This window comes from Ruditapes philippinarum, unplaced genomic scaffold (genome assembly GCF_026571515.1).
Source record: "Ruditapes philippinarum isolate M1 unplaced genomic scaffold, ASM2657151v2 ctg17237_1_1_1_1, whole genome shotgun sequence".
Taxonomy (NCBI): Eukaryota; Metazoa; Mollusca; class Bivalvia; order Venerida; family Veneridae; genus Ruditapes; species Ruditapes philippinarum.
Genome location: NW_026854521.1, coordinates 1 through 16,288, shown reverse-complemented (window position 1 = coordinate 16,288; position 16,288 = coordinate 1). Strand labels below are relative to the sequence as shown.

Here is a 16,288-nt window from a genome sequence, read left to right as displayed (position 1 = left end):
AGCACTCATACACGGGACCTAGATTTAAAGTCTCATTTGAAAGATGGATTAGTAATTTAGTCCGGGGATTGAACCCACAATGACCAGATTACAGGTCTCGTGCTTTTAACCGATTGAGTTATTCGGGTTGGCATGATATAAGTATTACACAATTATGGTTGAAATAATTATAAACAAGCACAAAAGTTATTAGCTTTTAATGGACTTTTCCAAATTAGAAGCTGCGGAAATCCAAGAAAACTTAAGACACAAAATAATTAATTTATGCCCCCCACATGCACACTTTCCACCATTATGTTAGTCTTTGGAGAGACGGAAGGAACGACTGACAAGGGCAAATTGTGAGGGGCATAAAAACTCAGCAACAAGCGTTTAATATGATATTGTTATTATCGTAAATCAATTAGCAGTGATAACTTTTTTGAGGGACTTTTATTGCTATTTTTGAATGTAGAAAATTATCCAGCAAAGATCATATTTTTTTTATTTTTTTTTTTCCCCCCGTCGCATTTACGATGACATAAAACGGAGGTTTCTTGTGACCTTGACACACAATAAGAGTATTTAAAGTCGTTTTGAACTGAGACGTCCATCTAATTAATCCTGACAGTTGATACTCAAATGTGCATCCAGAACGCTTTTTTTCTGTCATTAAAAATAAATAAAAAGCTTTTTTTTTAATGATAGTTGTTTTTGTTGTTGTTTTCTTGCATTAAAATATGCACATGATTTTTTTAAGCAATTGACATTTTTGCTCTCTTTGCTTACATATCAACCACTCATGTAAATCAACAGGAAAGTTTTGTTATTTACACAAGTGGCAGGTATTTCAGAGTAAAGTTTAGGGCTTGTAAGAGGTCGAGCATTGATATATCTTCAGGACAAACTTGAATGGCCTTGTACTTTAACAGACTTTCTTCTGCGACAGTAAATAGCTGATAAAATATACTGAAATCATATGACAAATTTGATTACATAATGATGGAAAACAAATTTTATATAAATGACTGTATAACAGTGAAAACTCTCTGTCAAAATCAAAATGTTGATTTTTTACTTTTTATTTTTTCATGCCTGTCTTACTGTCATGCAAATCACGGCCATTATGACTGTCTAACATTTTTAGAAGGTCTTACATTTATTAGGTCCTACATTTTTTAGAATGTCTTACATTTTTAGAAGGTCTTATATTTTTAGAAGTTCTTTACAATTTTAGAAGGTCTTTACATTTTAAGAGGGTCTAACATTTTAAAATGTCTTGCATTAATTTTCTAAGGTCTAACTTGTCAGTGATTTGCATTTAAACGGTCATACATGTTTTTGAAGGTCTTACATTTTTTTAGCTCGACTATTCGAAGAATATGAGAGCTATTGTAGTCGCCCCGGCGTCGGCGTCGGCGTCAGCGTCCGCGTCGGCGTCTGCGTTGGTTAAAGTTTTTTGTAAAGTCAAATATCTCAATTATTACTTGAGATATTCAATTGAAACTTACAATACTTATTTATAGTAACAAGCTACATCAGATTGACAAGTTGGATAACTCTGCCTACAATATTGACAGAATTATGCCCCTTTTTAACTTAGAAATTTTGGTTAAAGTTTTTTGTAAAGTCAAATATCTCAATTATTACTTGAGATATTCAATTGAAACTTACAATACTTCTTTATAGCAACAAGCTACATCAGATTGACAAGTTGGATAACTCTGCCTACAATATTGACAGAATTATGCCCCTTTTTAACTTAGAAATTTTGGTTAAAGTTTTTTGTAAAGTCAAATATCTCAATTATTACTTGAGATATTCAATTGAAACTTACAATACTTATTTATAGTAACAAGCTACATCAGATTGACAAGTTGGATAACTCTGCCTACAATATTGACAGAATTATTCCCCTTTTTAACTTAGAAATTTTGGTTAAAGTTTTTTGTAAAATCAAATATCTCAATTATTGCTTGAGATATTCAATTGAAATTTAAAATACTTTTTTATAGTAACAATGTACATCAGTTTGCAAAATTGCATAACTCTGCCTGCAATATTTGCAGAATTACTTTGCCCCTTTGAAACTTAGAAATTTTGGTTAAAGGTTAAAGGTCTTCAAATATAATTACTTGAAACTTTACACATGCACTTAGGGTCATAATTGGAGGGTCATAATTGTATGTCACTGACCAAGTTCCATAACTCTATCTTGCATTAAGGCTGATTCATATCCCCTTTTCTACTTAGTCTCTTGGTTAATGTTTACATGCAAGTTTTACATATCTCAATAACTATTAAAGATATTTATTTAAAACTTCACATATGCATTTAGGGTCATAATTGTAGGCCACTGACAAAGATCCATAATTCTATCTTGCAATTAAGCTGATTTTTCTCCCCTTTTTCAACTTAGAAATTCATGGTAAAGTTTTGCTTGTAAGCTGTTTATCTCAATAACTACTGAAGGGTTTGTGCCTTTTTTGGGACAATTTTATGCATTCATAATAATAAAGCAGTTATTTACTTGATAAAACATCTTAATAACAAGCCTTTGTACCTTTTCTGTCAAATTTATGTATTCATAGGTAATTAGTATTATTGTACTCAATAAAACACACTCGTGACATTACCTTCCGAATAGTCAAGCCAATACTGTATAATTAGACTCTCTCTAAGGCCTATAACATGAATTTATAAAAAAAAATTAGCCCTTTTGTGAACTTAAAAAATTTAACATTATCAAGGATCTTTTACTATCAAGCACTTCGAATAGTCGAGCGTGCTGTCCTACCGACAGCTCTTGTTAAGGTTATACTCATACTTTTTTCAAGGTCATACATTTTAGAAGGGCTGACAGTTTAGAATGTTTTGCATAAGTGTCAGGCTAACTCAGTTAGTAGACCTAAAAACTATAGTAGTTATTTATCTTCATTACATGGTGAATTAACCCCTCGTGGATTACAATGCTGGCACTGGTAGACAATGGTAAAAATTGTTATAAGAATAGGCTAGTAGAGATGTCTATATTTAGTTAACAGGGAAATATTGACTATTAACTTTAACCCCTCTGTATTTGAGAATTTTCCAGAATCTATACTGGTATATAGATTTGTTAGCAGAAATAATTGGCAAACCAAATATAGTTTATTTACTGAATTTCTGCAGAATGTGCATTAATCATGAAAAAAAAATACCAGAAGATGAAATGATTTTTTTTTTTGGGGGGGGGGGGGGGGGGGGGGTGAATGACATGATATAGGGGGATATGACATGATATATGAGGGAAATATGACATGATATATGGGGAAAAATATGACATGATATATGGGAGAAATTATGACATGATATATGGGAGAAATATGACATGATATATGAGGGAAATATGACATGATATATGAGGAAATATGACATGATATATGAGGGAAATATGACATGATATATGGGGGAAAATATGACATGATATATGGGAGAAATATGACATGATATATGGGGAAATATGACATGATATATGGGGAAAATATGACATGATATATGAGGAAATATGACATGATATATGAGGGAAATATGACATGATATATGAGGAAATATGTCATGATATATGGGGGAAATATGACATGATATATGAGGGAAATATGACATGATATATGAGGAAATATGACATGATATATGAGGGGAAAATATGACATGATATATGAGGAAATATGACATGATATATGAGGAAATATGACATGATATATGAGGAAATATGACATGATATATGAGGGAAATATGACATGATATATGGGGGAAAATATGACATGATATATGGGAGAAATATGACATGATATATGGGGAAATATGACATGATATATGGGGAAAATATGACATGATATATGAGGAAATATGACATGATATATGAGGGAAATATGACATGATATATGAGGAAATATGACATGATATATGGGGGAAATATGACATGATATATGAGGGAAATATGACATGATATATGAGGAAATATGACATGATATATGAGGGGAAAATATGACATGATATATGGGAGAAATATGACATGATATATGGGGAAATATGACATGATATATGAGGGGGATATGACATGGAGAGTGGGAGGAAAATGACTGATGCATGGGTAAAAAGGCATGATATTTATGGAAAAATGATATGACATATGAAAGGAAGATAACATGATATATAAAAATAATGACTATTGATATATGGGGGAATTGACATAATACATGTATATGTGGGGAAAATGGTATGATGTATGGGGCAAAATGACCAGATATATACATGTATATGGAAAAATGGCTTATATGAAGGTAAATGACATGATATATGATTTTGCGCCCCTAGTGTTTCCTGTTTCAGCGCCATATATTTTATTCTGTGTTTGTTCACCATAAAAACCTAGCAAACTACAAAATATGATTGGAAATTGTATGATATTTTCTTGGATAAAACAAATGATTTGTCTTTTGTCAGGTCATATGATATCACATGATATAATTTCATTTACATTGTACACTGTTATCTTAACTTGATCATTTATGATAATCATGCTAAAGTAATGATGGGTAATTGCACCTCAATTATGATTACATGTTCATATAAATTGAATACCCATTCATATGTAACATATGTTTTATTTCAATTCTTTATCCCTTATCATGCGGGAACTGGAAGGGATTAACTCTCTTTGCAATCAGTATAGAGCCAGCTAGGCCAGCCTGAATGTCCGTGCAGTCTGATCAAGCTCTACACTGTTGGCTGACCAACTTAGTTTATACAGAATTCATTTAAGTTTGATTCTGTCGGAAGTGATAAGATTTTCTAGTTAAGATTTTAACACTGGCTCGCTATATATACGGCAGTGAAAGTGTAATCAAACTATGTTCCAGCAGCTTTAACTTATGATTTATACGAAACCTGTCAGTATCATTTAAGCTGTAGAAATGAAGGCAAACCTCAGGCAGTCCTTTAGTCATATATTTATGTATAATCAGGCACTTTAAATTTACCACTTACCTATTGATCGCGAAAGATTTCTTGAAGGAATTCATTTAAGCAACTGATATGCTAAAGGAACCTGCAAATTATTTGATTTGAAGTCAGTTCTCAGCCTTGTCTAATCAAATTATATAGGGGCGTCCATGGCCAAGTGATTAAGGTTGTAAACTTCAAACCACTTGCCACTCACTGCTGTGGGTTTGAATCCCGATAGAAACTTTGTATCATTTCATGTGACAAAGCTATGCAGCTATATGGAATGTTGATGGTTCTACTTAGGTGTCAGTTCATGCCTGAAATTAATGCAGTAAAGCTGGAAAGTCGCCATATGACCTATACTGTGTTGTTGTGATGTAAAACTCTGCAAAAAAAAGAATCAAAATAAAAAAAGGAATCAAATAATGTAAAGAAATTATATTTACAGCATTGGCCGACACCAATGATTTATCTGATCATTTTGTGTATCGCCTAATTACATATACTACTCAATGTCTTATTTACATTAACAGTGATCTGAGGGAAGACAATAATGAAAATGCATATAGCTTAGTGCAAAATTCATCGTACCAAGTAACAAAAAGTGGTTGAGCTAAAACTGTTTTTGTGTCAAGCTGACCCATAAAATAATGTCAAAATATAGGCACATTAGAGTACAAGAGAATTCTGTTTAAGGTATATGTTCACAAGTGTAATGGTGCGTTGATTAATCAATAATGTTGTGAAACAGTTTCCCACGTGTGCGTGTAACTAGCCCGGTGCAAAGCTAGAGTAAACGTTACAGAAGCAAATAAGAAGGTACTTGGTTATTGCAGCAATCTTGTCAATATAACATGAATGATAAAAAGTGGCCAAGCTTTTGTGTTCCCCGTACTGTAAGAGATAACATTGTTATGTTGTAAATTAGATGTCCGGTTGATTTAATGAATGTACCAGCGGCGGAGTATATCCTAGGTGGTGCGACTACGTGGTGCAACTACGGACTACCTCGTAGTGTTGTATTTATTTTAGTTAATCAGAGTGTTTACTTATTGATACAGATAAGAAAAGGTAACAACAAATTCAAGCGAAGGGAAAGAAAACACATTTTTATTACTGGCTTAATATGTATGATTATTTAGAAAAACAAAAATTGTTTGTTTAATGGTATATCTAGTAAAATGAACATAATAATAAAAGTCAAAAGTCAGGCATTATGATCTATGTTTTTGCATGTTATAATGCCAAGTGAAATGCATTTGCATGTATTTGATTTAGGACAGAAAGTTGGTTTTGTTGGATTTTTGAAATAAATATATACATGTAATATACATGTATAATAAAAGAAAACCAATGAAGCAAAAAAAATGTTAAATATGTTAAATTTTTTAGAAGGAAAAAAATAACATAGGCAAATTTACACTGAACATTGTATTTGCAAATATGAAATTGTTTAAAGGAAAATGTAAAATTAAATATAAGGAAAGAAAAAAACTTCACAGAATAATTTTATGCAATAAAAAGAAAAATTACATTAAATTTTGATATTAAGAAAATTGTCAGAGATAGTCAAATAAACCAGCTGGACAGTAAAAGTTGACGGTGGACAGCTCAATTTGTAGTGACCAGTGGCTAGTTTGTTGTGGGCATGTTAATGTGACAGTCACTGACGGCTGATTATAATACTGATAATGATGTATACATTAAATACTAATAAATATGTCCTGCAGTCATACTCAGGTCAGACTTCAGTGTTACAAGTATGGTGAGCAAGAGTGGCCATCATTATATTTTAATTGAAATTTGGTCTTTGATACAAAATATGACATTTTTCTCTTGATCTGTGACACAAAATATGACATTTTTCTCTAGTATTTTATTCATTTAAATATGAATTTATAACACTTCTGAACAGTATGGTGGGAAATAATGGCCATCATTATAATTATTTTTATTGAAATTTGGTCTGTGATACAAAATATGACATTTTTGAGCTACATTGTATACAATAAGAACGTTGTATTATGAAATTAAATTTCTGTATAAGAATGGTGGCCAATATTGGCAATCATTATATTTTACTTGTTTGAGTGTTCTGTGATTCAAATTAATAACGATTTTTTGTTTTGGTGTTTTAAGTATAATTGTATAATCTTATTTTTGTTTTTGCATATTAAACTTTTTGTACAAGTATAGTGTGCAGTAGGGGGCCTTCATTATATTTCCTTACAAATCTGTAATGGCAAATCAATTCCTGCAATAACATATGATCATTTTTCTCCTGGTGTATTACATACATGTAGTCATTATATTTTAATTGAAATTTGGTCTGACTGGTACAAAATATGACATTTTTCTCTTAGTATTTCACTTATTTCAACATGTAATTATAACATTTCTGAACAGTCACATTATGGTGGGCAAAAGTGGCCATCACTTTATTCATTTTAATTGAAATTTTGACTGTGATACAAAATATGACATTTTTCTCTTCAAATTTGATACATGTAATCTTATAATTAATTTTTGCAGGTTAAGGTTTCATTGACACAAATATTTCCATAAATTAAAAAGCAATTTCATTTTCTTTACATTAAAGAAGTAATTAATATCAATTTATTTAATTTGCAGGAATTGTTCTTGTAGCTATTAACCCATATGAGCAGCTAGATATATACAATAATGACATCATACAAGCATACAGCGGTCAGGACATGGGTGCCATGGATCCACACATCTACGCAGTGGCAGAGGAGGCGTACAAAAGAATGTCCAGGTAAATATGGAATTACTTGCGAGATCTGGGTTTTATTACTTCTAATGAGTTGGCGGTTTAACTTCTAGTTGTATGTTGAAATTAATCCTACATGCTTTTTTTCCCGCTATGACATTGAATATTTCGAAAGAATGACTGTCAAAATGATGATTGATCGATAATTAATAGTGAAAAATATATCTAAATATTAAATATAATAATGGGTAATATATAAAAAATTTTGTCTAAAATATAAAAAGACTGCCCCACCACTCTTTTTATCACTTGAAGGTTACATGATAAATTCGGAATTATATTGATAAAATTTCAGTGTGTCACAATAGGTTCCAGAAAGATAAGTAAATTGGTATCTCGGGTGACATGAGAAATTGAGGTAGTTAATAAAAATATTGTGAAATTTTGATTTAGGGATAGTTTATAATATGAACTGTGATTATTGAGAAAAGAAGATGGAAAAAGTATTGTCACATAAACCGTGGAGCAGGAGTGTAATAAAGTCATTCAATATAAACAATATTACACTAGTGTAATAACACTTTGATGATGTCACATCATTTGTGGTATGTACAAACATAGTGTGAAAATAGCGCTAATGTTAACGTTGCACTATAGAAGCGTCAATGAAAAATGACGTTCTTATTTTGGATATGTGATAAATAGGATATAATAGTCCTATAGATTCAATACTAAATTTATTGACCTCTTCAAATAAAACAATATTATGCTTGCCAGAGGTTAGCATAATTTGATTTTATTCAACTTGTTCAATGAATTTAGTATTAAATCTACACTCATTCAGTATCTTCTATTTAACCAAATTGACCTCTAAAATGTTATTCATAGGAATTACATGGGTACAAGTTTTTGGACATTTGCCTGAAGTTCAGGGTTTTTTTTTACTCTCTAAAAGATCTGTTTTTCTATGTAAAACCAATTGAAATTCAGCGTTTTCAGGTTTTCTGATATTTTTACCTTGCACCCATGGAATCAGTCTGACTTGAGCCACGCCATGACAAAACCAACATAGTGCATATGCTACCAGCATTGATCCTGACCAGCCTGGGCTTCTTTGCAGTCTGATCAGGATCCATGATGTTCGCTATCAATTTCTCTACTTGTAATAGGGTTTGTAGGCAAACATCATGGATCCTGAACAGACTGGGCGGATGCCTAGGTTTGTTTGGATTGATGCTGGTCGCGGACGCACTATGTTGGTTTTGTGATGGCGTGACTGATTTACTGATTTTATTTTTCTAAATGCAGGTTTGAGCAAAACCAGTCTATCATTGTCAGTGGGGAATCTGGTGCGGGGAAAACTGTCTCCGCCAAGTATGCCATGAGATATTTCGCTATGGTCGGTGGTTCACAGGCTGAAACCCAAGTTGAAAAGAAAGTACTGGCATCCAATCCTATCATGGAGGTATGTGACCCGAAAGATATAAACATTTTCTTCAATTTTTTCTTTATTCTTTGACTGATACATCTACTGTTGGTTTTGATAACAAAAAATAATTTACACAATATTTTCTTTATTGTTTATTGAATCTCATTTTGCAAACTGTTTGACACAAAAATTTAAACCAATTGATAGGTCAGAAACAAATGTCACTTGCGCGCTATAAATAGCTCTTGGGAAGTAGTTATGAAGACAGCTTAACAATGATATGATGTACTTTTCCAAGATAAAATTACTCTAATACTTAGTTTGAAACAACACAGAATTGTTTTTCCAAGTAAAATATAAAGGCTGAAGGCCGCTTTACAGTGATTTTACTGTTTATATAACAGACTGCGATAAAATACCTCTTCCAAATTGAAATTTTCTTTACAATCATGCTATTCCCAAAAATCTGAACTTAAACCTACTTTTTTACTTCCAAAATTAGCAATGTTAGCAATAATTGTTCTCAAAATCAAGAGGCCTCTTTCCCAATGACTGCATAAGTGGTTTTTTCTGTGAGCTCCAAATTCTGCGTTTTTTCCAAATTTTGGTATGTTTTTATTTCTGCGGACTTTATTTCTGAGGCACATTCTTTGGACAAAACATTATTTAAAGTCTGCAACTCGTCTTATCAAAGTCTAAAATCTGAAGACAAAGTGATCCCTCGGAAGCATTAATCACAACAAAATTATCGTATCAGATATCATTTAAAGTTAAAAACGATTATTTAGCAGTATAAGGGTTGGAATGGTTTGAAATATCCTTATTTTTAAATTAGCATAATCACCGTAGGGAACGTGTTACAGTATCGCGTTTTTTGGTTACAGTATAGAATTTTCAAGATGGAGGATTATTTATGGGAAGAGAGGTAGGTGATTTTTATTTAGGTCCATACTACAAGTAGTTAAGTTTCTCAAAGATGTTTTTGTGCTTTGCTTGTAAGGAATAGAATCCGGTATCTAGTTATATATTTCTTCAGACCCTGCACCGCAGATTTATCTCTATATTGTCACATAAATATGCAGATTTGACGGTTTAAAAATTCGAATCGAGAGACCAACGCATTTTTCTCCCATTCCGACATCATTTAAGCATGCCTAGATAAAGTAAATCTACAAAACGTTAGTCCTTTGTGTTTAAAAACGTTTATAAGAGTAAATGACCAGCTGAACCTATTTTCCTGTTGGTAAAATGCGTTTGAAAAAATAAACAATGTTACAGTATAGAGCGAGGTTAATTTTGAAGGATTACAGCATAGACCTAGCGACTTTGATCCAATTTTGTTACAGTTTATACCCAGATTTCGGTTACAGTTTAGATACTTGCCAAATTTCAAACAAAGTTCGTGTATCCATTATTTTTATGAAATAACCCATACCTTTCTATTTAATACATTCTTAAAAGGTTGTACTACTTTTTTACTTCAGCAGAAAAGTTAAAATTTGCTATTTTCCTTACTTTAAGTTTCAGATTGAGACTTTTTGCAGAATAAGTAATGTCTTAATGTAGGACTGTTTTCACGACAACAATCAAATTGTATGGAGAGAACAAAGATTATTGCTTGATTTCGTTACACATTATAATAATGCCTATTAGAAATAAAATAGAGAAAAAAGAATCCTTAAAAGAAGTCCAACACGGAAAACATGAAAATGTTGCAGGCTCAGTTTGATTAATCCTGTTCATGGACGGTATTGGTAACTGCAAGCTACCGTCCACGCCTCCTAGCACCGGCTTCAGCAGAATTCACATTAAACATGAACTGGTACACTTAAGATTTTTTTAAACATCTGTTGATGTGTTCATATGGCGGTTATCATGGAACCTTCAATGTGATACGTTTGCCGTTCTATGAAAAGCGGCATATTACTATCTATATATCTATCTCTGGATACTGCCAACCCCTCTTACGAGTGTTAAAGGCAGGAATTTAGTGCACGCCGGATTGTTAGTAAAAGGTGAAAAGAAAAGCTAAAAAAGAAAAGTCCAAACATTGACATGCTTGGAAGGTGAGACTGAAAATGTATTCTAGTAATGGTTAAAGTGTTAATAGTGAAACAAGATGATAAGAGATAAAATAGTTTAAAAGGTTACCCCCAGGTTAAAAATTGCGTGTGCCCTAAACGGGAAAACAATGAGTGGTACTAAATAAAATGAAATTTTGAGAGGGGATCGGAGGTTATGAAGCCTGCATACCACAGATAAGCTGTCAAAAGACACAATTAACAAGCAGGCAATACCCTAAGGGTGATTGAACAGTATTTAAGTGAGCAATACTGCAACCTTAAATTTTATTTTATGTTTGAGTTTCCATCTACAGTAATGTATTTTGTAAGTATTTAAAAAGGGATTGTTACGTTTGGCTTTCTTGGATTTTAAGTTTCAACGACACTGAGGTCATGTGAAAACATTCCTGCTTTAGAATAAAGAAATATCCCAGATACCCTTTGCGAAACATTTCAGACACGAGCGGGCATTTGACTAGAACCACCGACCTTCCGAAAATTAGCTTGATAGATTCCTCACATATAAAGAATCAAAAGTCATGATGGGATTTCAACTACAGCAGTAAATGAAAGATGATTTGAAGTCGACGGCCTTATCCCGACTCTGCCACTATTATGTACATCCATCAGGCTCACTTGAGAAGATATTGTAATTGTCTGACCTTAATTTATACTCTGTAACTTTCAATATTATTTTCTTTTTCAGAAACATGAAAACTTCTATTCAGGATGTCTGAAACAAAAAAAAAAAACGACTTTTAAATTAATAATGACAAAATAGTCGCGTAACTTCAACAAAGAAGCATTCGAAATGCCGCCATGATCATGATTTGCTTTGAATGTTTTTGATTCGAGATGAGAAGGGTCTTTAAACATTGCCTTTTTTAAAAAATCTATGTTTTTGGTTTTCGTATCCCCGATTGCAACCGAAACCATTTGAACAATCTAATTGGTAGAAAGTCATGAAAATTTCATCACATTTAGTCAAGTATAGTTACTAAGCGGATGAGATTGCACACACAATCATGTGTACGACAGACGGACGAATAGCCATCGGGCCAATAAGCTCACAGAGATTTAAAAGTCTATGTAACATTCATACATTTTACCTAGTATATATAGGAAATATCGAAGTCTAAACTGTAACCGAAATCTGGGTATAAACTGTAACAAAATCGGATAAAAGTCGCTAGGTCTATGCTGTACCCCTGCACAAATCACCTCGTTCTATACTGTAAACATTGTTTATTTTTTCAAACGCATTTAACGAACAGGAAAATAGGTTTCAAACTGGTCATTTACTTTTATAAAACGTTTTCCTAACATAAATGACTAACGTTTTGCAGATTTACTTTTTCTAGGCATGCATATATAATGTCGAAATTGGAGAAAAAAGCGTTGGTCTCTCGATTCAAATTTTTAAACTGTCAAATCTGCATATTTATGAGACAATATAGAGATAAATCTGCGGTGCAGGGTCTGAAGAAATAGATAACTAGATACCGGATTATGTTCCTTACAAGCAAAGCACAAAAACATCTTTGAGAAACTTAACTACTTGTAGTATAGACCTGAATAAAAATCACCTACCTGTCCCCCAACAAATAATCCTCCATCTTGAAAATTCTATACTGTAACCGCAAAACGCGATACTGTAACACGTTCCCTACGGTGATAATTAGCAATAAGTACATCCTTACAAACACACATTACATACTTAGCCGACAGCAATTTTATACAACTTGAAAAGCCGTTAACCGTTATAATCTGTTTGTCGTTATTACTTTAGACGAAACAGGTCAAAATGAAGGATACATATCGTAACAGGTTAGATAAAAATTTTCTTCGGTTTTTATTTCTGCGGTGCCGAAACTGACCGCAGAAAACGCAGAAATCAAGTCACCGCAGAAAAAAAACACTTATACGGTAAGTGAGAAAAATCACTGTGTTAAATACTTTGATTTATTATTTACAGGCTATAGGGAATGCCAAGACGACTAGAAATGACAATAGTAGTAGGTTTGGCAAGTATATAGAGATCAGCTTTAGTAAAAGCAATGAGATTGTCGGGGCACATATGAGAACATATCTACTAGAAAAATCCAGGTACGTATATGCAAATATTTGGGTTCAGAGGTTAAAATTGAATCTAAGCCCATATAAAAAATGTTTATGAGACTTTCCCTGCTTTGACCATGCAATTGCCAATAGTTATTGTAAGGGATTTCAAGATTGAATTAATAATATTGGACACCCATATAGCTATAATTATGTAACTACATTTTTGGCCGGGCTTCACAGGTGCAAACCTGGGTTAAAGTATGGTGCTGGTGGGGAAAAAAAATTTTTGTAACGGTTTTCTCAGCAACAACTTTTCACATCCTTTTGATATTTGGCATACGGCATTGACATGGGATTTGATTTCAGGTCTGTTGCTCATCCACTTCCTGTTTTTTGAATTAGTTAAATTTTTTACATTAATCCATTACTTGACGCCTTTTCACGCCACCCCCCTTTGTGAGGCCTCAAATAGTGAAAGAATGCCCTATTTAGACCCCAAACACTTGTTTTCATTTGAGAAATGATGTTAAAAAAAGTGATCACTTTTTTAGCGCCATGCCCTAACAAATAATATATACTTCTGGGGTTGCCAGAGGGTCCCCTTATGTTTTGGGATCAGCAGACTCCCTTACCCCAAAGGGAAAATTTTGGGAATTGTAAAGAGGCAAAAAAAGGGCCCAAAGGGTTTGACCAAAAAGGTAACGTTAACCAATGTTTGAAATTTCATTTTTAAATTTTTTTAAAATTTTTGCCCCTTTTTTTTTTTTTGGGGAAAATTTAAAAAAGGGGGGGGCCTGAAAGTGCCTTTTGAAATTTGTGAAAATTTTTTTGGGTTTTTTTCCACACCCAATTTTTTTAATTTTTTTAATCCCAATTTTAAAAAAATTTCATGAAAAAAAGCTAAATTGGGGGTTTGTCCCTGTTTTTAAATTATGTTCATTTGGACGTTTTGGCTTTTCTGATTTTCGGGGAAAGTTTTTTCGGGCCCAAAGGGATGAAAAAAATTTCAGGGTTTTTTATAAAACTATGTCCCTTTAAAGGGAAAACTCCCAAATTGAAGAAATTTGGTTTAAGTAAGTACAGGGCATTTTCTTCTTCTCACAAGGGCCCATTAGCTTATTCCCAAGCCAAAATAGCCTCTTTTTTCCCCAATTTTGCGGAAAAAATCCCAACAGCAGTCCAAAAATAATTGTAACTGTCTAAAGTGTTTTGAGGAAAATTAGACAGTGTACCTACAGGACACCTAGTTTTTCCCGAGAAAAATTAGACAGTATACCGACAGGACACCTAGTTTTTCCCGAGAAAAATTAGGCAGTATACCGACAGGACACCTAGTTTTTCCGAGAAAATAAGACAGTATACCGACAGGACACCTAGTTTTTCCCGAGAAAAATTAGGCAGTATACCGACAGGACACCTAGTTTTTCCCGAGAAAAATTAGACAGTATACCGACAGGACACCTAGTTTTTTCCCCGCACGCTATTAAGAAAACTGCCAAAACAATATGAAAATATTCTTGAGAGTTTAAAGACTTTTGAGATTTCTTGAGATTTTTAGCTCACCTGTCACAAAGTGACAGGGTGAGCTTTTGTGATCGCTTTTCGTCCGTCGTCCGTCCGTCCGTCGTCCGTAAACTTTTACTTTAAATGATATCTCCTCATAAACCACTAGGCCAATTTCATCCAAACTTCACAGGAATGTTCCTTTGATGGTCACTTTTAAAAATTGTTCAAAGAATTTAATTCCATGCAGAACTCTGGTTGCCATGGCAACCGAAAGGAAAAAACTTTAAATATCTTCTTTTAAAAAACCCTAAGCGCTAGAGCTTAGATATTTGGCATGAAGCATCTTCTAGTGAGTGTCTAACAAGTTTGTTCAAATAAAAGCCCTGGGGTCAAAATTTGCCCCGCCCCAGGGGGGTCATTGATTTTCCCAATATGCATAGTGTAAAAACTTAAAAAATCTTCTTTTAAAGAACCCAAAGAGCTAGAGCTAAGATATTTAGCATGAAACATGTTCTAATGAGTGTCTACCAAGTTTGTTCAAATAAAAGCCCTGGGGTCAAAATTGGCCCCGCTCCAGGGGGTCATTGATTTTTCCTATATGCATGTAGTTAAAACTTAAAAGATCTTCTTCTAAAGAACTCAAAGAGCTAGAGCTAAGATATTTAGCATCAAACATGTTCTAATAGGTGTCTACCAAGTTTGTTCAAATAAAAGCCCTGGGGTCAAAATTGGCCCCGCCCCAGGGGTCATTGATTTTCCTTATATGTGTATAGCAAAAACTTAAAAAATCTTCTTTGAAAAACCCAAATAGCTAGAGTTTAGATATTATGCATGAAACATCTTCTAGTGAGTGTCTACAAAGTTTGTTCAAATAAAAGCCCTGGGGTCAAAACTGGCCCCACCCCAGGGGTGTCATTGTTTTTAACTATATGTGTATAGTAAAAACTTAAAAAAATCTTCTTTTAAAAAGCCCAATGAGCTAGAGCTTAGATGTTTAGCATGAAACATCTTCTTATGGGTGGAGGGAGGGGGGGCTATATACAGGTGAGCAATCTCAGGGCCATCATGGCCCTCTTGTTATAATATTCTTGGGTCTTTGATAATATTCTTCAGATTATAATATTATTCTTGAGATTTTTAATAATATTCTTCAGAATTTGATAATATTCTTGATATTTCAATGATATTATTAAGGTTTCTTGAGATTTTAATTATATTCTTGAGATTTTAATAATGATATTGAGATTTTAGTCTTGAAATTTTATTAATATTCTTGAGATTTTAAATAATATTCTTGAGATTTTTACAATGTTCTTTAGATTTTAATAATTTTATTCAGAATTTAAAAAATTCTTGAGATTTTTAATGATATTCTTGAGATTATAATGATAAGATTCATGACTTGTGAAATATTTTATTGCCACAATGCACAGTGTAAGGAAAGCATGATGTTATGTTTTCAGTGCCAGCAGAAAAGTTTTACTACACTAGTCAGGGCAAGAACCCCGTCATCGATGGAAATAGATGATTTAA

At 33.0% G+C, this 16,288-nt stretch overlaps 1 protein-coding gene across 1 annotated transcript; it reads left to right on the top strand.

Annotated features, from left to right (window-relative positions):
• Positions 1 to 5,893: 5,893 nt before the first annotated feature.
• LOC132740352 (unconventional myosin-Vb-like) lies at positions 5,894 to 13,324 on the top strand (the record flags this gene model as incomplete). The annotated part of the gene is made up of 4 exons (XM_060728237.1): positions 5,894 to 6,036; positions 7,597 to 7,741; positions 9,005 to 9,161; positions 13,164 to 13,324. Coding segments are annotated over 4 exons (606 nt in total), but the record flags the coding sequence as incomplete, so codon positions are not given.
• Between the last annotated feature and the right edge of the window lie 2,964 nt (positions 13,325 to 16,288).